The 26,612-nt window shown below is 33.5% G+C and overlaps 1 protein-coding gene across 1 annotated transcript; it reads right to left on the reverse strand.

Moving 5' to 3' along the window:
• Window positions 1–4,734: 4,734 nt before the first annotated feature.
• LOC109689619 (complement factor H-related protein 1-like) lies at window positions 4,735–25,828 on the reverse strand. Its single transcript, XM_074048748.1, has 8 exons — window positions 25,669–25,828; window positions 22,389–22,583; window positions 21,363–21,539; window positions 15,160–15,354; window positions 14,451–14,627; window positions 11,616–11,792; window positions 8,424–8,606; window positions 4,735–5,279 (listed from the first exon to the last, which is right to left on the reverse strand). The coding sequence occupies exons 1-8, from the start codon at window positions 25,757–25,759 to the stop codon at window positions 5,080–5,082; spliced, it is 1,395 nt and encodes a 464-aa protein (XP_073904849.1). The 5' UTR covers window positions 25,760–25,828; the 3' UTR covers window positions 4,735–5,079.
• Window positions 25,829–26,612: the final 784 nt, after the last annotated feature.

The raw sequence follows: 26,612 nt of genomic DNA on the forward strand, positions 1-26,612 counted from the left end.
TGAGAAATCTTTTGTTACTTCAATGGTTATTCCTTTATATGACACCCCTTTTTTCTTGTTATTTTTAAAATTCTTTTTTCTTCAACTTTTAAAAGTTTCATTAATATGGCAGTTGGCAATATCCATGTGGTATTAATTTGAAGGGCTCAACATATTAGAGATACGGAGGTAAGGTAGGCATAACCAGCATTTCAAAAGAAGTATGCTGTAGCCTTGGGGCTCAAGAGAGACTTGTCACAAGGGCTGAGCCACCACAGAAAGTTCCCACTAGAGGAATACCAAGTAAATATTTTGGGTCAGATCCAGAGCCACAGTGAAAGTAACTACTAGGGCATTGAATATAATAGGACCAAGTATGATATTAATTGTGGGTGTGAAATACAAATTGAATGTCCCTTATCTATTAAGATTTTGGAATATTTGTATATGCTATTGGAAATGTCTTGTATTTAGACCTTACCCAAACAGAAAGTTTATTTATGCTACATATATACCTTATGAATATAGCTTCGAGGTAATTTTAAATACTATTTTTAGTAATTGTGTGAATGAAACAAAGTCTCATGGCATAGAATTTTCTAATTATGGCTTTGGTATACAGATAGTTCTAGATTTGGAGAATTTCAGATTCTGTTTTTTAGTTTAGGGATATTTATGCTCTATGAGGCCTTTATTCTCTTGAGGTATTTCATTCTATAACTAATTTTTTGATGGATATTTTTAGTCATAAAAAGGATGTTGATTGTTCTCACATTCTATCTTTGCATTATTGGGACAATTATATAGTTTTTTATCCTTAATTCTATTAATGTGGTGTATATTATTAATTGATTTATTTAACCATCCTTGCATACCAGAACTAAATCACACATTAAATATACTGAATTCAATACTGCAATCTTTCTTTCTTTAGATCTATTGATGTTTACTTTTTTAAAGTAGGTTCATTGTACAGGGGATAATTATTGTGGACACTTCCAAATAGGCTTATATTGTACATTGGTTATATCACCCTTACTGTGTCTTCCCCTCAACAGCCTCCCTGTTGCACTTAAAAAAATTGCACATGGTTTCTTTGTTCCATCTCTTACAATAATATAAAGTTCATCAACCATAAATCCTCACCTAAATCTTCTTCATTCACCCTCCTCCCACCTACAAGTACCTCTTCCCACTTAACCTATTTTAAAATACTGTCTTTTGTTATTAATATTTAAGTTGATGTTCAAATGGGTTTCTCAAATTATCCCTGTTGCGAGTGTACTTTACCTTTTTTCCCACCCCTTCCATAGATCTCTTTTACCCTTTACCTCCTGACCCCACATTTTTCAACACCTTTCAGTACATATCCTAATAACCTCTGCTTTCACAGATGTTACATTTTATGAGATTGTTCATGCTCTATCAGTTTCTTTTCCTTTCCCTCCTTCCCTGAGTTCCATAGAACAGTTACACTATTACAAACATTTTTTACATATGAGTTTGTATGTGATCATATTTTTTGTGTGTGTCTATGTTTATCTTTTGGAGCTATTTTCCATGTATGAGATAAAATATGCAGTCTTTGTCTTTCTGAGCCTGGCTTACTTCACTTAAAATCATGTCCTCCAATTGTATCATTTACTTTCAAATGACATGTTGTCATTATTCTGCATGGCTGAGTAAGACTTCATTGTGTACATATACCTCATTTTCTTGAACCATTCATCAGTTGTAGGGCATCTGGCTTGTTTCCATAGCTTTTCTACTATGAACAGTACTACAATGAACATTGTAGTGAAAGGGTCTCTATTATACTCTGACTTTTGTTGCTTTGGATATATGCCCAAGAGTGGTGTCACTTGGTCACATGGCAAGTCTACTTTTAGGTTATTGAGGAATCCTCACACTGCTTTCTGTAATGGTGGTATTAATTTGCATTCTCAACAACAGTGTATAAGGGTTCTTATTTCACTATATCCTTGCCACCATGTGTTGTTTTTGCTCTTAAAAATGGCCATTCTCACTGGGGTGAGATGAAATATTAATGTAGTTTTCATTGCCTTTCTTTTTAGCTAGGGAACTTGAATACTTTTTCTGTACTTTTTGGCCATTTGTACCTCTTCCATTGAAAATTCCCTATTCAATTCATGTGCCCATTTCTTCATACAGGTGTTGATTATTTAGGGTTTGAGTTTTTTGAGTTCTCTATAGGTTCTGGATATTATTGCTTCATTGGATGAACAGCTGACAAAGATTTTCTCCAGTTCTGCGGGCAGTCTCAAGTTTAGTGACTGTTTCATTGGCTGTGCAGAAGCTTTTTGGTTTGATGCATCTCATTTAATTGTTTATTCTCTTAGATGCTAAGCCTTTGGAGTTTTACTTAAGAAATTGTCCCTTATGACTATATGTGCATTTCCAACTACTTCCTGTAGTTGTTTCAAAGTTTCTTTCCTCATACAAAGGTCTTTGATTCACTTTATCAATACCTATATCAGCTGAGAAAGATGTCTGAAATTATCATGCTACCATTATTTAGAAATTGTTGAGTGAGTTTCCTTATTTGTATTTCTCTGTATTTCCTTTTATTACTTCTATTTCCTTAATGCATTATTTCAATTTATTTCAAATGACATATAAGCTTGATCCAAAACAATACAGTTTTTTATCTTTAAAAAACATAAGTAAGAATTCATTTATAAGAACTCAGGGTCTCACACTTTCTAGACAGATGTTCTACTACTTGAATTAGTTTGTCAGCCCTTTTTTTGAGATAGGATCTTGTAAACTATCTGCCCAATTGGCATTGAAATGTTATCCTCCTTATTTCTACTCCTTTAGTGGTTGGAAAACAGTGACACCTGGCTTCATGTTTACTTTTTATGTTTAGTTGGTCCTATGTTGGAATCACACACATATACACACATGTTCATGCACATAGATGTAATTGTTATATACATTAAATTAACTGTAAATTTTATCTCTATATACTGACCTTCCTTGCCTGCTTTTTCATGGTTGTTGACTTAAATTCTATTCTGTCTAATATATGTAACTATGACTACTGTTTTTGGTTTGCGTTTCCATGGTCTATCTTTATCTTTCTTGTGTTATAGTGTGGTCTGACTGTTTACGTCCACATAGTTAACATGTTGATTCATCATCACCATCATGATAGTCTTAGATGGTGAAACTTTCTGGGTGTCGATTAGGTTATGAGGGTTCTATCTTTGTGAATGTGATTCATACCCATATTTTAAAAAAACATATTTTAAAAAAGACAAGGTTTCCTTGTCTTTTCCACCTACTTAGGTGCATCAATGTAGCAGAATGTATGAAATAGAGACTGGGTCCTGCCCAGCCAGAAATCAACAGGTGCTTTGATGTTGGACATCTCAGTCTCTAGAAATGTTTAAAGTAAATGTCTTTAAAATAACCTACCCAGTTGATAGCAATTTGTTATAGTGACCCAAAGGGTCAGAGCCATATATTAACATTAAGCACAAAATTACTTACTTATTGTAATGAATTTCTCTTAAAATTGAGAAATTTGTTTCTTTGCAACTCAGCTAGTTCATCCATATCATGATCTCCAAAAAGGGGATAGCTTTATAATATATGCCTTGAGAACTTATGCTATGAGATAACAGGATATCTGATTAAATATTTTTCATGTTATTATGGATATCTATATTATTATCCTAAAGACATTAACATTTTGAAAACTTAAAATTGCTTCTGACCAAAAGTAATTTTAACTAATTAAGGCTTTTCAAAAATATATGAACAAAATTACATTTGAAAATATTGTTTTGCAATTTTCAGAAATAAAAAATTTTAAACCAAATTTTAAATTTTATAAATTCAATAACACCTAAAAGTTACCTGACATTAAGATGATTACCAATGATGTTCATTGAATCCTTCACATGTATTGCCTTGCTCATCAGACATTTTTATCTTAACTCATTCTTAGTGTTCAAAACTTTTTGTGTTATTCATAGAAAATCTGAACAATAGAGGTAAATACTTATACTCTTCAACTTCCATTGGGGTTACATCCTGATTACCTCAAGGTAATTTGAAAATATTCTAATTTTACAATTCATTTAGTATACCTAGCATACCATACATCAGAGCTTAGACATGCAGTATGCCCTGGAGGATTGTTTATTTACCCTGATGATCACCTGGCTATTTGGGAGCCATGGTCTCTCTTGCAGCCAAGTATTAAAGAATATCATACTACATATTTCTAGCCTCAGAAAAATATGAAAGATCAATTACACTTTTTACTGAATGCATATCAATTTCATACCATCATAAAGTTAAAAAATTGTGTTTGACAATCATAAGAGGGAGATTGTCTCCCTAAAGGAATTAAACAACTCTTAACTCTACTATCTTTAAAGACAAATATAGATTTTTACATTTTTATTGCATTTCCTGCATATCATTTTTAATAAATAATAATGTAGAAAACAAAGGCAATGTGAGTTTGTGCATGGTTTATAACTTGTCTTGCATTTTGATAATTTTTATGCCAATATTATGATAGCTATATAATCATATACTGAATTAAACTTTGATTCCTTTCTATGTTTAGTTGCATTGTTAAATGTGCTAGATTGATGTATTTTAGAAGTGCATACATGTCAAAAGTTTTACTTTTAATAAGTAGTAATTAATTTATTGTTAATGTAAGGTACAATCTTGTTTTTTACATGTTGGTGAAGTAATGTAATATTGCAGATGGAAATTATAGCTTTTACTTTTATTGTGAAACAAATAATTCAGGGAGCCTCAGAAACTATGTAAAAAGCTAAGAGAGATTTAGGAGAATGATGGGTATAGACAAGTACTGAAGTAATTACATCAAATTCCTTGCTATAGAGTTTTAAAACTGGAACACAGCATATGGTTCACCAAAATTGAATGCAGTGCTTATTAAAGTGTGGCAGTAGTCTCTCAGATGCTAAATTCATCATCAAATATGAACACAAATGCTTTTTTATGAAAAACAATAAAATTGAGACCTGGCATAATAATGAAAAATTCTGTACAAAGGGGCACATATTAATTAGAGTAAAACTTTCAGCCCTAACTTCGTCTGCAAATGGGATACTCCAGTTTACCATCATAACATGTTGTATGAAATGGTTTAGATGTTGCTTGAACGTATCCATGTGTGCACTTAAATTCAACCATCATCCCTGATGGTATGTAAAGCTTTTGTTTTCTTATCCACTTGAACATTATGTTATGATGTCGCATAATTTCTTCAGATATTTCACATGGATCTGAAAGATAAATGACAATAAAATGTTAAGTAACACACAAATCTATGAATAGTGTCAAGTATACAAGTACAATGTTTGATAATGCCTTGGGGATTCCTTGTCAAAACCCTTTCCAAGCAAACTCTGCCAAAATGTCATATAGAATTAAAGATCAAAATGCTAGTAAATGATGTCAAAATATGTGGTAATGAGGGATAAAAATATTTTACTATCAAAAATTCATAAGATCAATTATGATGTTAAGGACTTTCCATTTAAGATTCTTCATTTCAAGGATACAAACTGAGTTATAAGAGGTATAAGATTTAATGTACAGCAAGGTGACTCTAATAAGAATACTATATTTACTTGAAATTAGCTCAGAAAACAATTTTAGTTAATTTCAAAATACACATGTAATATGGAAACTATGGATAGTGATTGATGTATATCAATTTTGTTAATATAATTATATAACAATAAGTACATAACATCAATACATTGTCCACCTGAAAAACTAGGTAAAAAGCTTGTACTCCAGATATCACTTGACACATGGGAGTACACTACCACAATAGCATCAGAGAAGAATGTGTCTAGTTCCTGCTGCCACATCACCAATGTAGTTCCTACTGCCATCATTCCCGTATAACACATCTGACCATGAAGTACTGTAAAGTCTCAGGATGAATGTCCCAGTAGAGGTGCAGTCATTCCTACCACTACCTGTCTCCATGCAACACCTTGTCTTACACCATGACCAATCAGAGGACAAATATTTCAGGCTTTTCAGCACTGGGGGCCTGCCAGGGCCTGAGACCATGGAGAGAGTGGTACACATTATATCCAAAGGCTTTAGTTACAGGCAAAGAAGGCATAGAGAGGTTACACTGTGGTGCTTACCTGGAAATAAATCTCACATTGCATAACAAATTAACACTCCAAGACAAATCTTCAGGAGAAAGCTTCTTACTAAGGAAGGTACACCAATATGGCAGAGATAACTGATTCAACAGATGGGTGAATGTTGATGCAGAAAGATTATGGAAAATTAAGGCAATGTAATGCCTCTCTAGTAAGTCAGATCAAAGACACTTAAGTAGATGAAATATTGGATGAAGTATTTAAAAGAATGACTTTTAAAATGTAAATGATTTCCAAGACAATACAGAAGAACAAGTAAAAGAAGACAATGGAGGTTATGAATGGAAAAATGAAAGATGTAGAGTTTGAAAAAGAATCAAACAGAAACATTGGAAATAAATAGCTCAACAAGTTGGATAAACATTCACTTGATAATGTGAACAACAGACTAAATCAAGTGCAAGAAAGAATATCTGAACCTGAAGACAGATATTTTAAATACCTCAGGCATACATAGAGAAAAAGAGAGAAAGAGAAAAAGATAGAGAGAGAGAGTGAAGAGGAGAGAGGAAGTATAGAAAAGAGAGAGAAGAGAGCATTAAAGTCTTTTGGAGCACCACTGAACAAATAGATTTCTTTATTTTCAATATACCAAAAGGCAAAGAGAAAAAACAGTATGGGCACAGAAGGCTTGTCTGATGACAGAATAGCTAAACTAGAATTGTTGCTAGAGCAATTAGGAGAGGAAAAAAATATAAACAAGAAGTGGGAAATCAAATTGTTCCTGTGTTTGGAGATGATACGATTCTATATATAGGAAATCTTATCAGGAATATAAGAACTGGTAACAAAATCAGAAAAGTAGCAAAACATCATATCAACATAGATAAATCAGTGCTTTTGTAGATAGTAATAGTGAATTTTCTGAGAATTAATTAAAGCAATCTCAGTCCCAATAACTCCAAAAATCCAATCTAACAATAAATTTAGCAAAAGGATTGAAAGTGCTCTACCATTAAAATTATGGTAACTTGAAAGCAAGTGAAGTGACAAAAATGGAGGGGTCTCCCATATCCATGGATTGGAAAAATTAATGTTAAAATGCCCATGATACCTAAGGTAACACACACTGCCCATGAATATAGGAAGATTCAAAATGCATAACAAACAGGGAGTTGACCAATTAAAAATAGGGAAAATAATCTAAGTAGAAAAATTTACAAAGCAGAAATACAAGTAGTCAACAAATACATGAAAAACCATTAACATCATTAGCCATCATGGAATTGTAAATCAAATGACCATGAGCTATCACATCACCAATTCAGGGTGGCAATTATGAAAGAAAAAAAACCCTAATAATGTCAATTACTCATGAGCTTTTAGATTAAAAGGAAGTCATACAAGTTGGAGAGTGTGTAACTTAGGACAGCCATTATGGAGAACAATATGGAGATTCTTCAAAAACCTAAAAGAAGATCTATCACATATGATCCTTGTGTCCCTCTTCTGGAGATGTATGCAAAGAAATGAAGTTATTATACCAAAATCTGCACCCCCATGTCCATTGCACCACTATTCACAGCAGCTAAGATATGGAATCAGTCTAGATGTCCATCAGTAAATGAATTAATAGAGACAATGAGGTAGGTTTATATAATAGAATACTGTCTAATTATTTAAAATATGCAAATTCATCATTCATAGTGAAATGAGTGGAACTAAAGGACATTGTGAAATAAGTCAGACACAGAAAGATAAGTCTTATGTTTTCTTTCTATTATAGAGAAGATTTAAAAAAATCAATGTGATGTAGAAGAGTAGACTTTGGGCAGGGCTTGTACGAGGCAAGGTTAGATGAAGAGAGCTTGGATTTGATCAGTGCATAGTGTATGTATATATGGAACTATCACAGTGACTCCCATTTGTATGGACAATCAGTTGCTGGTGGAATGGCTGAAGTGGCAGTATGCCTGCGCAGCTATCATGAGAACTTGAGTTCAAACTACAGTCCCACCGAAAAAAAGAAATAAAGAAAGCACAGACAGTCAATATATTTTACACATAAATTTAAAAGTAAAGTGTAATTCAAAAATGATAAGCTTGTTATAACATGAATACATGTAATTTTGTCAACTAAATATTTTTACTTAAAAGACTTTCCAAACCTTTAATATTTGTTAGTCAGGCATTCAGCAAAACAGTTGTTTGTTAATCTGTAAATCTTCTAATACAAACAGAAGAAAATCTAATCATTACAGTGATTTTTCTAAGGATTCCTGAGTTTATTGATGTACTTACTCAAACACTTGGGTGGTTCTGACCATTCTCCATTTCTACATGTTATTTTCTTGTTTCCCTGAAGTTGATACAAGAACTGACACTGATATTCAACTGAAGAATGTGGAGCATATTCTGGCAATGGGAATGAAGTAATGTCTCCATTGTTAATAGGTGGAGGAGGTCCACATTTTCCTGTGGAATCTGAAAAGCATCATTTTATTTATTGAGGGACCAAATCAATGTACAGGCTAATACAAAGTCAATACAAATATAGTACTGTATATAATATCACAATTTTATGATTACATAAATGATTGCTTGAAGAATTTTCAAGCATATAAATGGGAGTTACACTTTTGAAGTTCATCATTTCCCATCACTGTGGCACATGTAAAATAATAAACATATTTGCTTTGCAATATTCCAGTGTTAACATTGGCTTAACAAATAAATGCTAAGCAGATAGATACCTGAGACAAAGTTTCAAGTTCTTACATATAACATGTTGTTGGATTTATTGTATCTCTAATCAAAGGATTATAAATTCAGAGAATGTAATGGAGAATTATTGGCTTTCTTATGCGGTGAACATGAGCAAAAAACAATTCTACCTTTACTTCGGTTAAGTAAGCACAACTAAAAATATTGGACATATTATTTTTTAAGAAACTACAAGTCTCTGGAAAAAAAGAAAATTCAGTCTAGCTAGGAACTTCAAGGATCAAGAAATAACAACTGTAGTGTGGTATTTGAGTTCTCTTCTGAACTCCTCTGCATCCTGGATGGAGCACTGGAGAATGCACTTAGAAGTGATATTAGGAACCAATAAAGAAAGAAATACCAAATGGAGCATATCTCTTAAGCAAGGGCCAAGAAGCAGCAACATAGCAAAACAAAACCCTTTTTGCAATTAGATACGAATTAATCTGGAAAAGATATCAATATCACCAAAATCCAGCCTCTATCCATTCTGAAACCACCAGCAACTCACACATTGAGGTGGCAAAACTCATGCCCCATTACTGTCTTATCAATGAAGACAAGTGGGAACCCTAGACTGAAACTGAACATCATGCTGAGGGAGACGTGGTAAATAGAAACTTCAAATAAAATATAACCCTGAATATGTCTACAATAAAATTAAAAATCACTCATCAAATTAGGGACCATGAAGACTTTGAAACAAAAGGTAATAAAAATGCACTGACCTGACAAATATGTTTAGGTTACCGTTTAAAAAAAAATAAGAATTGCACAAGTGAAGACAGAATGTAATTTTTAAAAATGACCCTCACAAATAGGCTTAAATGATTGAGAGGTTAAAATTACAGCCTTGAAGATAGAAAAACAGAAATTAGGCTGGGTATAGAGTAAAAACTTAAAACTGAACCTAAACCAAAATCTTAACTCTAGACACTTCTTGAGAATCTGTTAGAAGAAAACAAAAAGTTAAAGTACAGAAGAGATGGATATTAGTTTAAAAAAACAATGAAAAATATTGGGAAAAACACACAAAAGTACATATTCAAGAAGCTGAGTGAATTCAGACACAACAAATCAATGAAAGTGAGGCTACCATATATCATAATGAAACTGAAGAAAAAAATGTCCTGAAATCAGCAAGATAGAAACTATGCTTTACCTAATATAGAACAAGAATCAAATGAAAGTTGGTTTGTCATCAGTGACCATAGAGACCACAGGAATTGAAAGAAAGAACTGTTATCCTCGAATTCTGCATGCAGTGAGTGTATCCTTTAGAGTAAAGCATAGATGAAAACATTCTCAAACAAAAGAAGACTAAGATAATTTATCTTCAGCAGTTACCTTTATTTAGTTTATATTACTTTATTGGTATATATACATTGTACATAATAAGGAGTTTCAGTATTAGATCTCCATATATTTATACAAAGTGTTTTGTCATATTCCCCTTTTCATTACTCTTTCTTATCTTCCTCTGTTACCCCACTTTTCCCTTTACTTCCTTAGTAGACTGCCTCCCATCAGCATTACCGTTAGTAAAATTAAGAAATTCGTCAAATAAAAATAAAACGATAACAGTAAGTATTTGAGACTTCACGAGGGAGAAAAATGTAATTTATAAAAAGAAATGTACATAGAATAGTAAACTGTCTTTCTCCTCTTGAGTTTGCTCAACTATGTGTGATATTTGAGGCAAAATTATGTCATTTAACAATGGTGTTCAATGTACATACAGGAAATACTGAAGGTATTTTAATTTATAATGTGGGAGGGTGAATGGATTTAGCAGAAGTTTCCACATTTTAAATTGTATAAAATGCTGGCACTAGTAGAGAGCAGTATTAATACCTAGAGCAAATACTTTAATAATTGTGGGTGAGGAACCTATCCGAGAGATACACTCAGAAACAGTGAAGATAAATCCAAATAAAATTCTTTCATACTAATCCCCTAACAAAAAGGAGGAAAAGAGAAACAGGACCAAGAACAGAAAAAACAAATACAAACAAATAAAAAGACAGACAGTCTTACCATATTGACAGTTACTTTAAATGTAAATAGTCTAAACACATCAATTAAAATAATGAGACTATCAAGATGGATTGGTAAACAAGACCCACCTATCCGCTGTCATTATCAAATTCATTTCAACCACAAAATAGATACATTTATTTAAGAAGAGAAAAATGCCAGGGGAAATTAATGTTAAAAATGGAAATGGATGATATAATATCTCCATTGTTACTTTTCCTTATTTTCTGAGATCGCCGTATTGGAGTGGAGGCTTGGTACCCACACTTTCTTTTATCAATACTGAAATTCAGTGGATGACCTCAATCAGTCACATTCCTTGAAATATAATCTATGCACTGCAGATGCCAAAAGTTATATCAGATTCTATGATTGCTCTTCCAGTACATATGCCACAGCTCAAATGGATATCTAGTTAGGACTGTCAAAAGTACATAATATATTTTTATATATTTATTCCTCAAGAAATAAGAATGTCTTCCTGGGTTCCTTTTTCCTTTCAGTCTGGCTTACTTTATCTTGAAAAAATACACAATATTTCCTGGCTTAATTGACAAACAGAGTAAAATGTAGCCATACCATTTTGTTTGCATTCAAAAACATTTTTGACAAGAATTACTCCAGTTTATTTTTATCACCATATTTTATGCTAATTAGCTTCTCTAAAAAAAATTGTAGAAGACCATAGTTTACCTTTGCATTGAGGTGGTTTGCTCCATGTTCCATTTAGACACATCACCTCTGTTTCTCCAAATATTTCTAAAGGTTTGTTACATTCATAATGCACTGTCTCACTAGATTGATATTTGTCCATCTGTCTTGATATTATAGTAGCATTTTTCACTTTGGGTGGATTCACACAGAAATTATCTAAATAGAAAGGAAGAGAAAGTATGTCTACCCAGTACTCATTTTGAGTAGCCAGTCAATAAATAAAATTCCAAATATAGTTCAATGGTCGTTGAGCATCACTAGGTAATCTACCATGAAGGATGTCACTGCTTTTAATAAATTTCAGTGTAATGTTGAGGAATAAAAGATAGTGTTCACATCCCTAAATCTCTTTGCCATCCTTCACGAGAACACTGACGACTTTTTGTCACTTGGAAGTCAGTGAAGAGGAAAGTTTTCATGGACATTTGTCTTTGAGCACAGTAAATATTATAATTTCTAAAAATGCAAGATAAATTGCAAAAATGCAAACAGAAGTCAGAATAAAGAGATTATATGACATTATCTTGGTTTGCAATCATCTTGCTTATAATTATTAAACATGTTCTCTAGAAAAAATAGAGCTCGCAAAACTGCTGAAAGCTTCTTGACAGCAAAATTTTGTAGCAATGCACAATTTGTAGGCCTTAAAAATACCTAAGAATTAGAAACATATGACATCTAAAAAAGAAAGGTGAACATCACAAAGGTTTGGATTCTCCATAAATTTTTCTAGCGATCCAACATGATTTCAATCACAATGGAGCTTCATAAGCTCACACACCAAATATATGAAGAGCAAAGCCCTACTTCTCCTTAATGAGACTAATGAATACAAAAGATTAGGGTGGATGGTACTGATTCAATATCCATTCTTATTATAAATTTACTCTAATTATAATAGAGGATTATTAAAACACCAGTTGAAAAATTATTAAATATTGCACAATAGAATATATGGAAAAATAACCATGCATAGAGACCATGACATCTGAGAAAGATGCAATATTAGAGAACAGGTATGTGGGGCTTCCCACATTTTTAAAAAAGAAAATATTGTGTATAAAAATCTAATCCAAAAGAATTAAAATTAGGAAGAAGAATAACAAAATATTATAACTGTTAGAAAATGTGTAATGTCTTCATATTATTGAGGAAGTATTACTCAAAAAGAAATAAAAACATTAATTGCCAAACAATTTATAATTTTATAGTGAAAGAAGCAACTTCTGTAACAAATAAAAACAAAGAAAAATGAAGTAAAATACAAGCCATGAAGTGGAAAACACATTTGAAATGATGTAATCGAAACACATTAATATTTAGAATTAATGATTCCCACAATAAATAAAAAAATCTCCAGAAAGATGTTAAGAAGAACATCAAACCACATTTCATAGATTAAAATAATTAACTGGTGGGAATGCAAGCTAGTGAAACCACTCTGGAAAAAAATTTCAAGGCTTCTTAAAAATCTAAACATAGACATATGATCCAGAAATCCCACTCCTGGGGATATACCCAAAAGAATGTGACACAGGTTACTGCAGAGGCACCTGCACACCCCTGTTTATTGCAGCACTATTCACAATGGCCAAGTAATAGAAACCAAAATGCCCCACTACTGATGAATAGATCAAGAAGATGTGGTATTTATACACAATGGAATTTTACTAAGCCATGAAGTAGAATGAAACCTTAAAATTTGCAAGTAAATGGATAGAACTGGAGAACATCATTCTGAGTGAGGTTAGCCAAGCTCAGAAGACCAAAAATCATATGTTCTCCCTCATATGCGGACTTTAGATCCAAGACAAATACAGGAATGTTGTTGGACTTAGGTCACACGACAAGGGGAGAGCATATAAGGGAGGTATGGGGATAGGTAGTAAACCCAAAACATGAAAGCATTTGATGTCCCCACTCCAGAGGAACTAATACAGAAAACTTAAAGTGACAGAGGTTAACATGAGAACAGGATCAGTGTAAAGATCAGTTAGAGATGAATCAACTTGGGTTGTAACACATTTGTACATGGAAGCAATGCTAGGAATCTCTCTGTATAACCATCCTTAACTCAACTAGCAAAAACGCTTTGTTTTCCTTATTAATGCTTATGTCTTCTCTTCAACAAAATTAGAGATAAGGGTAGAACAGGTTCTGTCTGGAAGCGAGGTGGGGGGCGGAGAGGGTGAGGTCAGGGAGCAGTGGGGAGAAATGACCCAAACAATGTATGCACATGTGAAAAGTGAATAAAAAAAATAATTAACTGCCAATTAACTAATGGCTGTAGGTGCTAAACCAGATTCATAATAAAAGATGCATATCAACACTACAGTGCTGTAACATTTTATAGCCATTTATTTTATAAACATTTAAATGTGACATCATTAATTATGGAGAAAATGAATAAACTGTGGACATAGTGTTTATGGGGACAAACACAAGAGAAATACTTCAAAAGCAGAGGATGCCCAGCGTCCAAGACATCCCCTCATATTTGCATGTACCAGAGAAATTCAGAGACAAGCAGCATGGCTGTAAAATGTCATATCATTTCTTGGACAGATGAGTGATATTCTTGGCTACCATCCTATTTATTTTTAATTCTATAATCATTTACCGTTGAGTGATTAAACAATTTCAATGTATATTATCATGACTTAAAGATAGTATTCATTTGTAATCTGGAGTAATGCCTACAGATAGGTGCATTTATTTTGCTCTATACTTATGGAGAAATCTGTGCATTCACTTATACACACCTACACAGTTATTGTAGGTCAGTCTATCTGCTTGTCACAGCAGTGTACTTACTGACACGGACGCATTTGGGAGGAGGGGACCAGCCACTCTCTGTACACACAATTGTGTTCTCTCCATTTGGAAGACTATAACCAGGATAGCACTGAACTTTCACGGATTGATCCTGTACATATGTTCTTGGTGAAGATGGAGGAATTCCATTTTCCACATAATTGAAAACACATTGTCCTAAACAACAAGCCAATAATAAATGAAAAAGAGAAAAAATGAATTTGGCCAAAGTACTAAATTTAAAATGTTATCTTCCCAATATTGAAATGGATTGCATAACATTCAAAAGTAATGTGAAATTAAGAAAATCTAGAACTATTTGAAAATGTTTGTTTTAAGAGAATGTTATTTTAGTTTTATAATTAAAACCTGTATAAATGCGAAATTATTCTCGTTAAGTCTCTACCTTCACTTTTCATGTGATTTTAGTGAAGAACTCATTATAAAAACAAAACTGTATGCTGTTGTTCCTACAACACTTCCTTTGGTCCCCCTTCTCTATTTTTTATATACTGGGTCTTACCAGGCGCCTCAGACTCACAGTCCTCTTGGCTCCATCTACTAAGTGCTGGAATTAAAGGTGTGCAGCACCACAACTGTCCTTTGGCACTATTTTTGTCATCCCAGACATTTGTAATCACTTATGTGCTTTTCTCTCTCCACCCTTTGAAAGAACTGTATGCATGTAATTGTAAAGGCATTTACTTACTCTGGCATGGCACTGTGGGCACCCATCCTTCCTTCGTGCAGTAAATATATTCAAAGTACGAGTTTGAAGGAGTCACATAATTGTGATCACAGTAATACCCGTATCGTTTTCCTATAGGTTCTGGAAAATATGGTCTATGTCTGTCCTCATTATGTAGATGTCCATGTTTTATTTGTGGAAAATCACAAGATTTCACTTGCAAGAAGAAAAGTGTAAGCACAAATCTTTTTAGCAAACAATCATATCAGACACAAATTATTTCATCAATTACCTTCCATTATTATCATAATCATACACATAGTATTAAGGTTTCAAAACAAGCAAAATATAGAATTCAGATGACTGAGGTATGTAAGGTGGCCTTTGCTAATGAAGTTGGAATTTTATCTTGGGGGTCACCAGAGAAGTGAACTATCAAAATTTGTTAATATCCAAGTAACTAAAACTATGATAAACATTCATGTGTTTCCAGTTTTAATTGGAAAATTAGGTATTTTAAAATGTTGTAAAATATTTAAGATGATGCAAAATATAATGATATTTTATGTGTTATTCTTAAGTACTGAATAATTTTAACACTCATTTTAAGTGCTACATTATTATAATGACAGGTATACATATGGTGTTTTCAAAAAAATTTCCTTTTAATGAGCTTCTTTAGAAATAAATAGCTTTCTAGATATCAGAATAGAATTCATTTATTTCCATGAAGTATTATTCTATTTTAGAAAACCTTATGCACCATGTCTAAAAGAATCCCCATGAACACTTGCAAGCACACAGACACACACACAGGCACATGCACACACACACACACACACACACATTTAGAGCCTCATGTGCAACACACATACACAAACATGAACACACACCCATAGATATACACAGAGACAAACACACACACACATAGTCAAACACACAGGCACACACATGCACACAATTTCTGAGGCACACACACAATAGACACATGCACATAGACACACATATGAACACACACCGATGTATTTACAGACACACATGCACAAACACATTCCTAGACACACATGCACACAGATGAGTACACCAGTGTGCACAAACATGCACACACACACACTCACACAAATATTTTATGGCATTCTTATATTTATTTATAAATTTTCCTTTTTGCTTAATTACAAAATTTTTCAAAAAGTTCCTCCACACTGGTGATATGAATTATAAATGTTGGTCCTTTGCTAACACTGTGTGTATTTCATTAACGAATGCTAGAGTATTTTACCTTTCTGGGTACACTCCCTTGATCCGTAGTCTTTATCCCTATCATTGACAAATGCATTGCCACTTTCATGAAGTTTCCACTGCTGAAATTAAAGTGCTTATTTAAGATTTACTTTCTTTCCTTTTAATGAGCATTTGCATTTTCCCACATCACTTTTTGTGGCAGGACTGAGGTATGAACTTAGAGGCTTTACACTGCAAAGCAGGTGTCCTACTGCTTAAGTCACACCTCCAGTCCATTTTCTTTGTCTGGTTATTTTGGAGATGGGATCTTGTGAACTATGTGCCCAAGATGGCCTCGACTGTGATAGCCCATATCTCAGCCTCCCAAGTAGCTAGGATTACAAGTTTTAGTCACCAACACCCAGATTCCAAATGAACTCTTTTATTTTTTAAAGATTTAGATATTCTCAATTTACCCTTGATTTTTATGAATTGCATCATGCTATCAATAAGTGTGTCATATAATATTAACTGTGTTGGGCAATTTTGAGTCTTTGGATTACAGGAAGTGACATTTTAATAAATAAACGAAAACACCCATTCAGTTATAGAACATTGAAAACTTGTGTAAAATGCATAACAAATGTGATTATCTATCTCATAACTGTGTTTCATAGAACATCAATGAAAAGAAATAATCCACTGAGATGGCTTTTCAAAGTGCAGAATGAAACATAGTTACAAATTGGCATCATTATAACAGGCTTGAGCCACTTTGCTACTCTTCTGTCTTGGGTGGAAACAACTTGGTAGCTGGACACACAGCATAGTATTCCCATAGGGTGTGATCAGCAGAGTTGGACAGTCCTTAGATCAGATTGGTTCTACTTCTTACACTCCTAACAATACAGTTTATGGCCTCATCATTAACTATGTGGTTCCATCACAGTGTTGAATCACCCTGATCATAAAATTTAGTAAAATATTTGCTAGCTTTTCGGTGTTGTAAATATATCTGAACTAAGTAGCTCATTTCTTGGACACAAACTTAGCATCTGAGGATTGTCACTGATAAATTCCATCTTACTAAATCCAACCTTGCACACAGGATTCTCTCTGTGCTAATGAAGATTCACTTTCATCCTCCTTTGAAGGGGGCGCTGTTTCTCAACCTCCCTCCCTTGCTGGAGTGAGGTTTTCTCTCTCACTCCTTGGTTATTACTGGACCTAACTGGGCTTAACTGGGGGCAACTGGAGATTTTAGAGAAGATATAGAATAGACAGACAGATAGAAAGAAATTTCGGATCAGGTGTGTTGTATGCTAGGCTGGAGACACACAACCCTCATTGCTTCTTTTTCTCTATCTTGATTCTTTAAAGCCTTGCTCCTTGCAGTTCTTTAAAACCTTGCTTCTAAAGCCTGATCATATTAGTCACTAAAGTATTCACTGTTTTTGTTGCTTTTGTGAATCTGTCTGAACTAGGCAGTTCATTGCTTGGACCCAAGCCTACCATCTGAGGGTCATCACTGCTAAATTCAATCTTACTAAATTCAACTTGACACAAGGATTCTTTGAATAATCTGTCCTAATGTAGGCTCACTTTCACCATCCTTTGTGTCATTCCAGTTGTGAATTTATGTGTATGTCTCCTAAAACATTAAATTATTTGATAACACAAGTAAATAATGAAGCAGGCCTGAAAAGAAAGTGCTATGTCTGATAATCAGATAAGGTTATTTAATGAAATTGTAAACAAATAAAACATGCAATTGGTCAATTTTTTGTCATGTCTGTGAGAACTTCAGAAAGTCCATAGTGAAATTACTTTGTTGAAGTCTAGGTGTAGTTTACCCACAGTTGATCTATAAAAGCTGGCTAAGTTAGTACAACTAAAACTGCTGGCCATACTATTTTTAAGAAACTATGAGACTCTAAAGAATAGAAAATACAGTCTGGCTAAGAATTTCAGGGTTCAAGAAGTGGCACTTCATTGTGCTATTTGAATTCTGTGTTGAACTCCTCTGTATCTTACATGCAGCACTGGAGAAAAATACACTGAGGAGTGATATCAGGAACCAATAAAGAAAGCAATACAAAGAGGAGCATATCTCTTTAACCCAAGGGCCAGTAAGCAGCAACCTAGCAAGACAAAAAACTTTTTGCAACAAGATATGGCCTAATCTAGAAAAGACATCAGTGTCCATCCTCTGTACTCTTTGATACAAGAGACAACCCACATATTGGGGTGGCAAGACCGCACTTCACGTTCATAGCCAGTACTAAGTGGGAACATCATCATGGTAATGGAGACATGCTAAATAGGAATTTTAAATAAAATGTGCATTTCAAATATAATACAACACCCGATATGACTACAATAAAATTAGATCATTCATAAAATAAGGATCAGTAAATTTTCAAATAGAAAAATTAATAAAATGTGCACTGACATGACAAATATGTCTTGATTGAAAATCTTTCAAAAAACAAGAAGAATTGTGGAACTGAGAATAAAATAGAATTAAAAAAAATAATCCTCAGTGTTGGAATAAGAGTGTGGAGAAGACATAGGGAGGATTGTGGCTCCAGGCCAACCTGGAAAAAAGAGATTATGGGACCCTTTCTCCAAAATAACTAGAGGTGTGACTAAGTAGGTGTGACTCAAGTAGTAGAGAATCTACTTTGCAAGCACAAAGCTCTTAGTTCAAACCCAAGTGCCTATCACTCCACCAATTTGTGGAAAGAAGATTTGGGTTTTTTTTTGAAAAGATAAATAATATAACATTAGCTTGAATAACCACGGAAAAATGAAAGAACACACAAATAAAATCAGAGATGAAAGAACACATTAAAATTGATATCACAGTATTCTATTACAACCATGAACTGACAAATTGGAAAATGTATAATGAATTTCTGGACATATATGCTCTACCACAAATGAACGGAAAGGACATAAAGAATTGCTGATTGACAAATATCAAACAGTGAGACTGATTCTGTAAAAAATAAAAGTATCTGCTAATGAAAATACCAGGACTAGATGGCATCATTACTTAATTCTACCAAGCATTTAATGCAGAACTAACACCAGATCTTTCCAAAGTTTTCCAAGGGTGAAAGGGAGTGGGAGCCTTCCAAATATATTCAATGAGGCCTGCATTACCTGGATACAAAAAAAAAAAAGATACAGCAGAAAAGAAATCTTTTGGCCAATATCTCCAATGAACATAGATACAGACATTATCAACAATATACTCACAAATAAGGTATAAATCACATTAAAAAGATCATTTCCCATGATGCAAGAATGTTCAGCATATGAGCATCAATAAACACAATGCATCATATCAACAGAATGAGGGAGAATACCATATGACCATTTAATAGATGCACAAAAACATTTGACAAAACTGAACATCCCTTCATCATAAAAACCCAGAACACACATGAAAGGGTCACACCTCAACATAATAAAGTTATGTGTGACAAGCTCACAGCCAGCATCATACTGAAAGCTTGAAATATTTCTTCTAAGACCCCAAACAAGGAAAAGATGTCCACTCTCATTGCTTTTAATCAATGTAGTACTGGAACTTTCAGACAAAATATTAGGCAAGAGAAAGAAATAAAAGGCATGCAAATAGGAAAGAGGAAGTTAAATTACCACTTCTTGAAGATGATGTAATTCTACATAAAATAATTACAGACTCTACCTAAAGAGTATTATAACCAATAAATGAATTCAGTAAATTTCAAGAGAAAATCAACACATAAGAAATCAGTACCTTTATGGCTAGAGATGATGAGAATTTCCCCACTGCAGAGGAACTAATACAGCGACAGAGGTCAATATGAGAAGGGGATCAGGAACTAATGAAAGATCAGGTAGAGATGAATCAACTTGAGATATAACACATTTGTATATGGAAACAATGCTTAGAATCTCTGTATAGAATCCTTATCTCAACTAGCAAAAATGCTTTGTTTTTCTTATTATTGCTTATACTTTCTCTTCAACAAAATTAGAGATAAGGGCAGAACAGGTTCTGCCTGGAAGTGAGGTGGAGGAGAGGGAGGACGTGGGGGGTGGGGGGGATAAATGGCCCAAACAATGTATGCAAATATGAATAACTAATTAAAAAAAGAAATCAGTACCATTTTATACACCAATAGTGAACAATCATGAAAACATTTCCATTCATAATGTGTATAAAAGTAACAAGAATTAATCTAACTATGGAAGTGAAAGGCCTCTATGATGAAAATTATAAGAAGCTGATAAAAAAAATTGACGAACACACACACAGAATGAACATATCTTTCATGTTCAGTGATTAGAAGATTTCTATTGTGATGTGTTCACACTACCCAAACTGATTCACAGACTTAGGTACAGTTCCATATAACATCAATGGCACTTCTCAAACAATTCTAAAACTTATACTGAATCAGAACACACAGCCAAATAAGTCTTGAACTAAAGAAAAAAAAACTGAAAAATGTCAGAATACTTGATTCCTCCACTTGCTACTACATCATACTAACCAAGCAGCATGGCCTGCCATAAAGTGTGACATCAGACCAATGGGACAGAATACATATCACAGTAAAAAACCCACATACACACAGCTAACTGAAAATATTAAAAACTGTCACACATTTTTAAAAGAATTGGACTTTTCACTTTAATGTTTTAGTTTTGTGATCATTTATTGCCAACTAACTTGGTAATGTAGATGATAAATGGGTGTGACTTAAACATGAGGGGGCTGGCCTCAACATCTCGTACACTATTTCTACTTAGAGCATGCATTTGAATTACATAGATAGAAAGCTACGTTATTAGTACATCCACTTAGACACAATTGGAACTAAATATCAAATGTCTAATAACAGAAGCAAGTGCTCCTGTATTAATCTGTATTTAACCCTGATGATAGAATTATTGTTTTAAAAATCTAGATCATAGCAGGATGTACAGGACAGTACTGTACTCACTGGTGGAAATGCACACAGGGGAAGTGGACCATCCCCTTTCTGTACATGAGATGGTTTTCTCATTGTCTTGAAGGCTGTAGCCATGATTGCAAAGAATTAGTACAGTGTCCCCTTCCAGGTGTGTTTTTCCTGAAGATATAGAATGACCATTTTCCACAAAAGGAAAAAAACACATTCCTAAAAGAAAAATATGATTAGTATGCTATATCAATGTTGCTAAAATGTATAATTGCATTTTAGAACATTTTAAAAAATACCAACTTTTCAAAACTGAGGTCAAATATAAAAAAGTTTTGAATGAATTTAGGTCATGCTGCTATATGTGATTTATTCTTATATTAGAACAGAGATTAGTTTTTCATGCTGCTGTTGCATGGTTTTTATAATTTAATATTTGATAATTATAAATTCTTTTAAATACAAAACTGTCTTAAATACCAATTTCTCTCTTATTTCTCATAAGTATTTCTAACAGGAGGGGATAACTCTCATTATTTCATTGGCTAAGGTTTTCTGTCTTCCACTGTTTTTCTCTTTTGATACACCTGTCACCACCCAGATCTGCTCCATACTTTCACTGAAGTATTAATATAGATAACAATTTTAAGGATGAAAGAAGTGATTTATGGATAATATAAAAGTGGAAAACCTCCTCATGCAATAGTTGATAGAATGGTTAATTCAAAACAGAATGCATATGCAAAATGACTTTTCTTTCAAATGAAAAACATGGTCACTATAAAATCAATATTTGTAAAAACTGTTAGTCATTAAATATATTCATCATAACTTTTTAAAATTAAAATATTTCAGTATGCAGAGCACTGTCAGACTGTATTTCAAGTTGAAATATTTATTCTGTTCTCTACTGGTTTTCAGAAAAGACATCTCATAAAAGATGACTGCCAGATCCCCATTGCTGGCTCCGTTAGTCCCTGTGCCCGTGGCTGTGGAGACCCCATTATCCCCTCTTATAAGTTCTTCTCTTTTCACTGAGTCTCCGTTATACTTGGGACATGTACTCACTGAGACACTTTGGTGTTGGTGACCATCCTTCTTCTGTGCATGTTATTTGAGTCCAAAATGATTTTGAAGGAGATACAAAATTATATTCACAGGAGTAGTAGAAAAATTTCCCAGTAGAAACTGGGAAAGATGGTTTATATTTCTTCTCATCATACAGAATTCCATGGTTTATTTGTGGAAAATCACAAAGCCCCACTGGGAAAAGTAAAACAAATCCAAAGAAGTAAATGGTGGTCTGCATTAGTGAATCCTTAAGTCATATTTAATCACCTCATTGATGATCTTTTTCCTCTTATTTATCTTAACTACATGTAACTCAAATGCCTTCTAGCGTGCCTTCATGTACCTCACATACATGTATGAAAGTGTCCAAATGCAGCCTATTGTTTTACACAATTAATATACACTAAAAGAGTACATGTGTATTTGAGGACATAATTTTCAATAAATATGAAATTAACATTTGGAAGTAATATGAAGCATTACCTTTTTGGCAGGCCTTCAAGAAGAAACCCCATACAAAAATTTAAGAAAAGAGTCAAGAAGGAAGTCATATGTGGTATGTGGTGGTGGGAAGATGGGGTTGTGCTTACCTTTCAATGCACTTCCTTTGTTCTTTCAAATGACAACAATATATACACCTACCAAAATTTTTCTTCTCTATTTTTTGCTATATATTAGAGATGTGGGGTTGGTAGTATTGTTTATTAATGTCATCATTTTGATTTTTTGTGGTTACAAGGTCAATTAAATTTTATCCAGAATATTTTAAAATACAAAGAATCACTAAGAACAATCCATCAAAATAAAACTGTAGCTAAATTCTGATGAAATTTTTTTATGAATAAATTTTTCTCTAGCATAATATGTATAGGTGGAGGTGTATATGTGATATACATGCATTATGGTGCAAGAGGTGCAAGATCTGTCAGGACAATTTACAAAATGTATAAAATCATTATACCTTTGTACTTGTTTTTGTACGTATCTTTGTATGTTATTAGTAGACTTTGCTTTTCAGAACAGGTAATTACAGATAAGTTAAGTAGAAGGTAACAGCATTTCCCATTCCCCAGCCCCAACCCAAAGCTTTCCCATCATCAGTGTCATTATCATTAAAAGCTTAGGACTTAACTAGACAGTTATGCGCTCCAGGTTTGGAGTACTGTATTTTCAACACTTTTTTCTTTTTTTGTAGCTCAAGATATTGCCTTCGTATGTTGCTACTTAATAAGAAATAGTTTTCTCTTTTTCTTTGGAAAACATTGTGTACAAATTCAGCTCAGAAATCTAGGAAATAATTCTTTTTCACTTATCTGCAGGTAATCTCCAATATTGCACATTATTTGAAACTATGAATTTCTGTGGTATTTAGCCTTCTGAAATCTGAAGTTTTTTATCTAACTGTTTAAATTTGACATTAGATAGTTTTGGAGAAGCTCTTCAGTTCTAGACCTCCGTGTGTACTCTTACCTACAGTACTGGATTTTTATGCATTATGCGTACACATACTTCTCAATTCAGAATAACATGGCTTCTATCCTCCAATTTTATTCTACCCATTGTTAAAAATGCATTCCACAGCATACATCAAATACTCTTGTGTGCTTCACCAGTAGTGCTAGCTAGGAAGATTTATTTCTCTTGACAATTCTCCCAGCATCCACTCCAAAGTGCAGGTCATTATTTATTTCTATCAGCTCTACATTCTGAGGGCACCTTAGGAATACATTTCTTATGGGATGCACACACATGCACACATACACACACACACACACATACACACACACACACACACACACACACAAACACCCCCCCCACACACACACACACACAGGCAGGCAATGTATTTTACTGTTTTGAAGACATTATAATTTGTAGTGAGGCATGCTTGGGGTTTTCATTTTTCTCCAGCCTCCTTGTTTCAGGATGAAAGACAATAACTATTTTCCTACTAAACCATGTACAGTTTTTCTATGGATTCAAAAATATTACCGTACTATGTTGCTTCCACTATTTGGCGAAGTGTCAATAGGCACCCAACAGATATCACTACTGACTTACAGGACATTTACCACTTGGGCAACTTTTGGATAGAGTTTCACTAAATTTCTCTAGGTAACTGAACGTTGGACTTCTCTGATCTTGGACAAAAGTCCACACACTATATTCTAGTTTTCATTTCCTTTCCTCTTTTCATCATTTACAAATCCCCTTTTAATACCATCTCCAACAGACGTTTGAGCTTCTTAATATGTTTTAGAAACTTTGATTTACATATCTCAAATTCAGCTCAGCCAGTGAGGGACTGTAAAGGTCTAGCCCTCCCTGCAGGCTAACCAAAGTCCTCAGTGTTTCTAATTGAAGCTAAACAATGTCTGTCATTGGAGGGAAAATGGTTTTCTCACTAGGTGACTGATCTCCTGGGATTACAAATCAACCTTCAAGGGGAAACAAAATAAAATGAGTTTGAAGTCTCTAGAAAAATGCTTTACAACTTGTGTAAGGGTAGATCTTAAATAAAAGAATATTTATTCTTCCTGTTTCTTCTCTTATGTCAGAACTGAAAAGAAACTGGACAAATAAATCTTCAATGATGTTCAGAATTAGCAAAGCAACAAAACAGCAAAATAAATCCTTGCTGAAAATCACAGTAAAGCACAGTGAATGAAATTCCATTTACACAGTTTAGTCAGTCTCCTGTACCTTTGTGAAAGGTCTGTTTGCAATTCTTTTCATATGGTGGCATTATAAAATAAAATGAGTGTTTAAAACACTGTAGGCTGTTTCTGATGTTAATAAAGAGGCAACATGATTTCTTTTCACTTTCCATATTTGTCATAGAAAAAGTCACATAGTGGCATTTCACAGGTTTACATGCAAAAATAAAAATACACTCTACCTTTGTACCTGTTTTTTAAGAGATAATTCTGTGTGTGGCATGATAATTAGATTGAAATGGGAAATTCCTCATTTGAATATGTTCCATGTTTTAAATCAACCAATCTGTGAACATTCTGAAGATATCTACACATTTTAGGGGATGCGTCTTTATCAGTGTCATGCAGTAATTATATAAAGTTACACTAGTAACACTTTGGAGATTTAGAGAAAGAAGAAAACAATTTCTTTTCAATTATCTACTTACATGAATATAGATAACTACTATGATTCCTAATTCAAATTGTTCTTTTTTTTTTTTATTTAAAAATATGCTTACATACAACTAATGAGCACATTTGAGTAAGAAAGTAAATACTCAAATCTGGTTTCAACTTACCTTCTCCTCCAACAGTGGAAACCCATAACATTAGAATGACATTGATGGAGAGGAACATGCTGGTTGAGTCTGACCTTGCATATCTAAACATGCACTAGCACTGTCTTCTTACTTGGAATCCTGCTGTCATTAACAATTATGAGTGGAACCAATTTCTGTGCACTGCTGGGAAGTTAGTTTAGTGAAGTTTGTTGGGTAAATATCAAAGTTCAAAGAGAGATGGGCATAATAGCTAAATAGTGTTTAATCAGTGTTTTCACATTAATACACTGAAATCATCATTTGATAGTTATTTGAGAAAATAAAAGCTCCTTGTGCTGGAAACTGAGACTCTGAGAATAGAGTAATCAGAAATGGACCATTAAAGAGAAATTTAAAAACAAAGAAACAAATCTTCTCTTTGCTTTCTCCCTATTTAGGAGGACAGCTGTTTCAAAAAGCAAACAAGTATAGGTCATCAACCCTCATGTCAAACATCACCACTTAATAGTTGTAAATTTCTTTTAGAAACTGGCACTAATAATTACGTTCCTTCTTAATAGTTTTCATATTTTGTATGTATTTTTAAGAGCTAATCAAGAAGAGTTTTATCAAGTAATGCTTCCTAAAATGTTTGAACAGATAAATTATATTTCAAATTCAATTTGTTAAGGTGAGACTTCCAGAAAGGCTTTTTGAGGAAATGGATCTATACTCTTCCCATTCAAAATGCAGGATAACACTAGATAAAATTACAAAAAACCCAACCATTTATAGAGTCTCTGGAAAGTCATCAAAGACCCTACTGATGAGAAGTGATTATTAAAAAATCTCCATATATCTCAAACAAAAAGTGTGCCTCCTTTCACGTACCCCTGTTTCTTATCCTAATTTCATGGTTCAGGGTTTGTCCTCTGGCAGGGCATGCAGTCATGTGAACACAGAGCTCTTCTCCTTGAGGAAAA

This window comes from Castor canadensis, chromosome 11 (assembly GCF_047511655.1).
Source record: "Castor canadensis chromosome 11, mCasCan1.hap1v2, whole genome shotgun sequence".
NCBI classification, from domain to species: Eukaryota; Metazoa; Chordata; class Mammalia; order Rodentia; family Castoridae; genus Castor; species Castor canadensis.

What these genes read in the sequence shown, in the direction of transcription:
- LOC109689619 (XM_074048748.1), bottom strand. Translation starts at nt 25,759, where the DNA reads ATGTTTAGATATGCAAGGTCAGACTCAACCAGCATGTTCCTCTCCATC. An exon ending in TTCCACTGTTGGAGGAGAAG is followed by an intron (nt 22,584 to 25,668) that starts GTAAGTTGAAAC and finishes TACTTTTCCCAG; the next exon opens with TGGGGCTTTGTGATTTTCCA. An exon ending in CCCTGTGTGCATTTCCACCA is followed by an intron (nt 15,355 to 21,362) that starts GTGAGTACAGTA and finishes TCTTCTTGCAAG; the next exon opens with TGAAATCTTGTGATTTTCCA.